The sequence below is a fragment of the Gekko japonicus genome, unplaced genomic scaffold (assembly GCF_001447785.1).
Source record: "Gekko japonicus isolate JY-2015 unplaced genomic scaffold, Gekko_japonicus_V1.1 scaffold2114, whole genome shotgun sequence".
In the NCBI taxonomy this organism is placed as follows: Eukaryota; Metazoa; Chordata; class Lepidosauria; order Squamata; family Gekkonidae; genus Gekko; species Gekko japonicus.
Window position 1 is genome coordinate 126,205 of NW_015162543.1, and position 6,329 is coordinate 132,533.

A 6,329-nucleotide genomic window follows, 5' to 3' on the forward strand; every position below is an offset into this window, starting at 1 on the left:
CCCGGTTCTCCCAGATTAGAGTCCACGTACTTAACCACTACACCAAACTGGCTCCAAACTACACAGTCCTGGCTGCATATTCCCAAAAAAACCTATTGAACAGCCGCCAAAAAGCAAAGTTATTAAAAATCAAAGGTTGCTTTCCTGCTGGAAATGAGACGTCTCCTCTCCCGCTTTAGCTCTGCAGAAGATTTTTGTTTCTGAGGAAAGGAGGGCATCGCATCTTCAACAACACCCCCCTTTAATTCTCCTTCCTCCCTTCACTATATATAACCGACATCTCCTAAAACATCCTGTAACTCTAAACCTGTGATCATATTTTTATGGCTGACCCGAGGGTGGAGGGCGGGCCTTTCTCCTCTCCGCCTGGACCACTTGGACTACCCACCCCGGTGTCAGTTGGAGAAAAATGCCCAGTCTCTTCTCAGTTGTTTCTCTTCAGCTTTCAAAACTGTGGTTTACTTGGGGGGGAGGCAAAGAGAGAGGCCCTTTCAGCTTCAGCTGAGGAAAAGGAGACCAGAAAACTCTTTCGGAAGAAGAAGAAGAATTCATCAAGTTGTCAACGTCGGATTGTTCCAGACGGGGACTTTACGTTTTGGGGTTTTTTCCCTCTCTTCCAAGCATTTTTGAAGAACTCACAAAGATGTTTCTTCAAATGCCGCTCCTCCTCTTGCTGATTGGGAGTGTCTCGTTTCAGGGGTTCGCTGAGGAAGGTAAGAAAAAGTTTATCTTCTCATATTTAGGGATGGATGAGAGATACAGATAGTTTCAGTTCAGCCGAGCAGCTGTTCGTCTCAATTCCCCTCCCGGCTTGAGATTTTAGCATTTTGATGATAGAAGTTCGGCAAGGTGTTAATTTGGGCTGGCGAGTGCTGAGTATTCAATAGCGGGGGGGGGGGAGCCAGTTACAACATCCTTCAGAGAGGCCCCCCAAAAATCAGGATTATTGCAAGAAATCAAAATAGTACCGAATTCATTTATTTTGGAATAATATGGAGCAGTCTGCTGGCATTTCGTCACGGCAATTTGTATCAGACATCAGAGAGATGAGAGAGCTAAAAGGGGGGAAAGAGAGTCAGTTTGGTGTAGTGGTTAAAAGGGGTGGACTGTGATTTGGAGAACTGGGTGTGATTCCCCACTCCTCCACATGCAGCTGCTGGTGTGACCTTGAGTCAGTTGCAAGTTCTCTCAGAGCTGTTCTCTTAAGGGCAGTCCTCGGAAGAGGTCTCTCAGCCCCACCTACCTCATGGGGTGTCTGTTGCGGGGAGGAGGGAAAGGGAAAGGGATTGTAAGCCACTCTGAGACTCCTTCGGGTCGTGAACGGCGGGGTATAAATATACTGGGTTCTAGACCCGTTCAGTGATCAGCTCATATTTATTTCGTGATTTCAGTTAACTCAACGACATCTCTAGCAGGACTGCAGCCCTGCTTAAAAGCGTGCAAAACACCACACCCCACACACACACCCGTGATAGGCTATTTACAAGATAACTCCCGTTCAATAGGTCCCTTCCAGGATCCTAGTAGTCTATTGTGTAGGTGTTCAAGCTAGGTCAGTTCTCTGGTGCACTTTGAGCTTAATACATAACAAAAACCAACTCTTCTTCTCCTCCTGTGATAGAAAGTCCTTCTTTGAAGTCCACCCTGACCTCGCTAGCCCAATCTCATCAGATCTCAGAAGCTAAGGAGGGTTGGCTCTGGACAGCCCTTGGATGGGAGACCACCAAGGAAATTCAGGGTTGCAACACAGAGTCAGGCAATGGCAAACCACCTCTGTATGTCTCTTCCCTTGAAAACCTTACTGGGTTGCCATAAGTCGGCTGTGACTGGACGGCAAAAAAGCAACAACATATTCACTCCCCCCTGCCCCAGCCGGCCGATTCATGTTACAAGATCTGCATGGCGGTCATGAGGACCTTCCACCAGATCAGCATTAGGATCTCCGTTCCAATCTGAAATGGCTCTGGGGAACTGCTGTGTGCCCCACCGGAGAGACTTACACACAGGGCCAGCCCCAGCTTATTGTGCACCCTAGGCGAAGATCCCTTCTGGCGCCCCCCCGTGCCGCCCTGTGCACCCACCTGGTCAGAGCCAGCGGGGGGGCTTTTGGCAGGGGGGCGGGTGCAGTTTGGCACCCCTCGTCAGGGCACCTGGAGCAGCTCACAAGCCACCGCTCCCCCAGCCCTGCTGCTGCTGCTGCTGCTGCAGCTGCCAGTCCCCGGCTGCGAGGAGGAGGAGAAGCGCTCCGTTGGGAAGCCGAGGGGGCAGGCAGGGAGAAGTTAGCCGGCCAAAGAGGCGGCGGGCAGCGGCAGTGATGGGGGTCACCCAGCCACGGAAATGCAAGGCTTGGGGGGGGCTTTTGGTGGGAGGGTGGGTGCAGTTTGGTGCCCCTAAGGGCTGGTGCACTCTAGGTGAACGCCTAGTTTGCCTAGTGAGCAAGCCGGCCCGGCTTACGCATCCCGCGGGCTACATGTAATTTCCCCCCCACGGCACCTGCAGCGGCTCCTCAGGGATGTTTCGGGCCACAAATGGCATGGGAGAGAAACCTTGAGTCGCCTCTCCCTGCGCACCGTGTTCCCGATCGGAACGGCACACCTGGGCATTCAGTTCTCTGCACAGCCCACCTCTGACGACAATCGACTTGTCTGCCACGTGGACCTTGTAGCAGGGTAACCGGCCAACAGTTCTGCATAGTTTAAAAAGGATCTGCTTAACCAGAGGCAGTAATAGGACCGGTTCTGGGTTTGGGGGCCGTTGGTAAGATACTACCCGGCCGGCGGGACCCTTCCCGGGCGTGGCCGTGATGCAGACACGGAGTTCAAGCAAGTGATTCGTGGCTGCCGGTCCTTTCCTGCCCACCTTTCCCAAGCCAGCGGTCAGCTGCTGCAGCTAGGATGAGCAGCCGCTGCTTGCTAACAGGTTCTCTCTCTGCGGAAGGTGGCCACCACTCCCGGAAGCTGTTGCTGCTCTCTTGGGACAGGTGAGTGAACAGTGGCCAGTGGCACACCCTTGCCGCTGCTCCTTGCCCGCTGGTGAACCCACAGAGGAGCAGGAAAGGGGAACACAGCCTGCATACTCAATACGGGAGAAGAGGCTTTGTCCTCCCAGTAGCTCCCATGGCGTTGCTTGTCCAAGAGGGAAAGCAGGCTGAGGTTCCTTCTGCACACCAGGGGCCCCTCCCAAAGCCAGGGGCCTCAGCGGCTGCCCAGTTCCACCTGTTCTCAATGCCGGCCCTAGACTAAAAGGGAATGTCCCTGGCTCAGCAGTACAGCACATCTTTTGGGTGCCGGAGGCCCCATGTTCATTCCACATCACCTCCAGTTCCAACCATCTCGAGCAGGAGAGCCAGGAAAGACTCCCTACTACCAGGGGTCATTTCCTGCAGGAGCGCACAGGAGCAGAGCTCCGGCAGTAAAGAGCCCAGGGGGCGGGCACATGCAACAAGCCCCGCCCCCTGCTCCCAGCAGCCCTCAGTCAGAGCAAGAAGCAGTCAGGTAAGCTGCAGAGCACCCCCCAGCCCCCGGTCCAAAACAGTCCAGTGTCACCTTTAAGACCAAGTTTTATTCAGGTACAAGCTCTCCCTCCTCTGCGAGGACAGATCTGCACGTTCCCCCCCCCCAAATAGCTAGCAATCCAAAACAGTCCAGTGGCACCTTTAAGACCAAGTTTTATTCAGGTAAAGGCTCTCCCTCCTCTGCGAGGACAGATCTGAACACCCCCCTCCAATAGCTAGCAACCCAAAACAGTCCAGTGGAGCCTGAGCGGTGGGTGTTGTCTTCTGACACACTTCCGGTGATGCCAGGGGGTGTGGCATATGCAAATGAGTTATGCTAATGAGTTATGCTAATGAGCTCCTGCACCTCTTTTTCTACGAAATGACCCCTGCCTACTACCATAACAAATTTAGAGACCAGGGGGCACCTTTAAGACCGACAAAGGTTTATTCAAGGTACGAGCTTTCGTGTGCAAGGCACACTTTTTCAAATACATTGGAACGGTGCATTTGAATTTGAGTGTATTGGGGAAAGTGTGCCTTGCACACGGAGGCTCCTACCTTGAATAAACCTTTGCTGGTCTTCGAGGTGCCCCTAGTGGACTCTAGATTTGTTCTGCTTCTTCAGACCAACACGACTGCCCCACCTGGATCTACCCCCACTACCATGAGATCTTGCCGGTCTGAGTCAGTGAGGCTGGGCTTGGAGGACCAACGACCTGATTCAGCACAAGGCGGCTTCATGCGTTCAACAGGAGTCTGGGTCAGACTTTCAAAGGGATTTGCAAACACTCCCCTAAACAATGCTCTCTGGTTTTGGGACAGTGCATAATCAACAGATGGGATTTGCTGCCGGCAGGACTCTGTGGTGGACGCAAGCTAAGATGGCTTGAAAGAGAAGTTAGGGAAAACTATCCATGGGACTTAGGGAACAAGGTTAAATGGAGCCTCCGGGGCTATTTTTGGGCAGGAACGCACAGGAACGGAGTTCCGGCTGGCTCCCGAGTTGGCCACGCCCAGCAGGAACTCATTAGCATAATAGGCCACACCCAACAGCAGGAACTCATTCGGATTGGCTACATTAGGGGTGTGTGGCCTAACATGCAAAGGAGTTCCTGCTACAAAAAAGCCCTGGGTTTTGACAACAAACAAGGTAAACAGAATAAGAAGCAAAAGGTGGGTGTGGCTGGATGACCACACTTCTGGTAACATGTGGGTATAGCCTAATATGCTAATGAGTGGTGCTGTCAGGGGTGTGGCCCAATATGCTAATGAGTTTCTGCTATTGGGTGTGGCCTATTATGCTAATGAGTTCCTGCTGGGCTTTTTCTACAAAAAAAGCCCTGGGGACAGTGCATGATTAACAGATGGGATTTGCTGCCGTCAGGACTCAGTGGTGGACGCAAGCTAAGATGGCTTGAAAGAGAAGTTAGAGAAAACTATCCATGGGACTTAGGCAACAAGGTTAAATGGAGCCTCCATATTCCAAGGAAGTGTACCTCTGCATAGCAACTGCTGGTGTCAGCCGCAGGGGAGTTTTGTCCTCCATACCCTGCTTCGAAGCTTTCCGAAGGCACCTGGTTTCTCCGTGCAGGAAACAGGATGCTGGACTAGATGGGCCACTGGTCTGATCCAGGAAGTCCCTTCTGGTCTCCAGCTTCAGTCGTCTAAATGGCCTTTGCTAGCAGGGAAAGCTTGCTGGAAAATAGCCCGTGAATAGGCCGAAGCATGGGAACTTGTGCATGGTCAAGTAGGGAATGAACAGCTTGATCTGTCGCGTGTGCTGCGTCAGACATCTAGGGAGGGAGGGGCTGCGGCTCAGCAGTAGAGCCTCTGCTTGGCATGCAGAAGGTCCCAGGTTCGATCCCTGGCATCCCCAGTTAAAAGATCTAGCAGTAGGTGATGTGAAAGACCTCCGCCTGAGACCTTTGAGAGCCCCGGCCAGTCTGAGTAGACAATAGTGACCTTGATGGACCGAAGGCAGCTTCGTGTGATGAACGTTGGAAGCCAGTTCCCCTGAATATTCAACATCTGATTCAAAGTTCTGCTTCTGAGCTGCTTGTGAGTAGATAAATTTAGATCCCGTCAAACTTTACCGCAGCCTAGGTGGCTGCAGCTTCTGGTCTTCTGAGGTTAGGTGGGTGACCAGTGGAGACAGGGGCTTCTCTGTTTTGGCACTTTGCCTCTGGGACGCCTTCCCCCACAGCTGTTTGCTTATTGGCAGCCAAGCACGTCAGGGTTCCAGTACCGGGAGAACATGTCCCTATTTCCCTGGGCCTTTGAAAAAAACCATTAATTTTTTTTTTAAAAAAAAGGAATTTGGAGTGCTTTTTGACGCTCTCTGTCTTGCCCTCTGCTTTTGGAAGGCCGTTCGGACAGCGCTGTTGGTTCGGCTTCTGCGGCATTGGTGGTTTGGGTGCATTTCCACATTTTAAATTTATTTCAAACTCATTTCTGGGGATTTTAACTTTCGCGCCGTCAGTGAGGGAGCGGGATAGAACTGTCTTTCAATCAATCGTCAGTAAAACGATCCCGCTTCAGGCGCACGATCGTCCTTCTCTCTGTGAACATGATAGGTTGACAGCGAATGCCCTGTATCCAACCAAGCCTCTCAGCAAGTGTTGACGCCTTCCTCCAGTCCAAGGAGCCCTTCTTCTCACTTCAGTGGCCCTTCCTCTGTGCAAGTATTAGTATTTTTCTAATAAGAAAAGGGACCACTGGGCCCATCGAGCCTAGGGTTGCCAAGTCCATCTTCCACCCCCAGCGGGGGACTTTGGGAGCATTCCTGGAGGGGGCGGGGCATCCCCGACGTGATGACGTCACGTTGGGGACATCT

General features: G+C 52.4%; 1 protein-coding gene across 2 annotated transcripts in view; it reads left to right on the forward strand.

Moving 5' to 3' along the window:
* The first annotated feature begins 390 nt into the window (after window positions 1-390).
* PDPN (podoplanin) overlaps window positions 391-6,329 on the forward strand; it is a 25,213-nt gene continuing 19,274 nt past the window's right edge. For both annotated transcript variants that reach the window (XM_015406331.1, XM_015406333.1), the window contains exon 1: window positions 391-713. In XM_015406331.1, coding sequence (XP_015261817.1) covers window positions 644-713 — 70 coding nt within the window. In that variant the 5' untranslated portion in view covers window positions 391-643. The remainder of the gene's footprint in view (window positions 714-6,329) is intronic.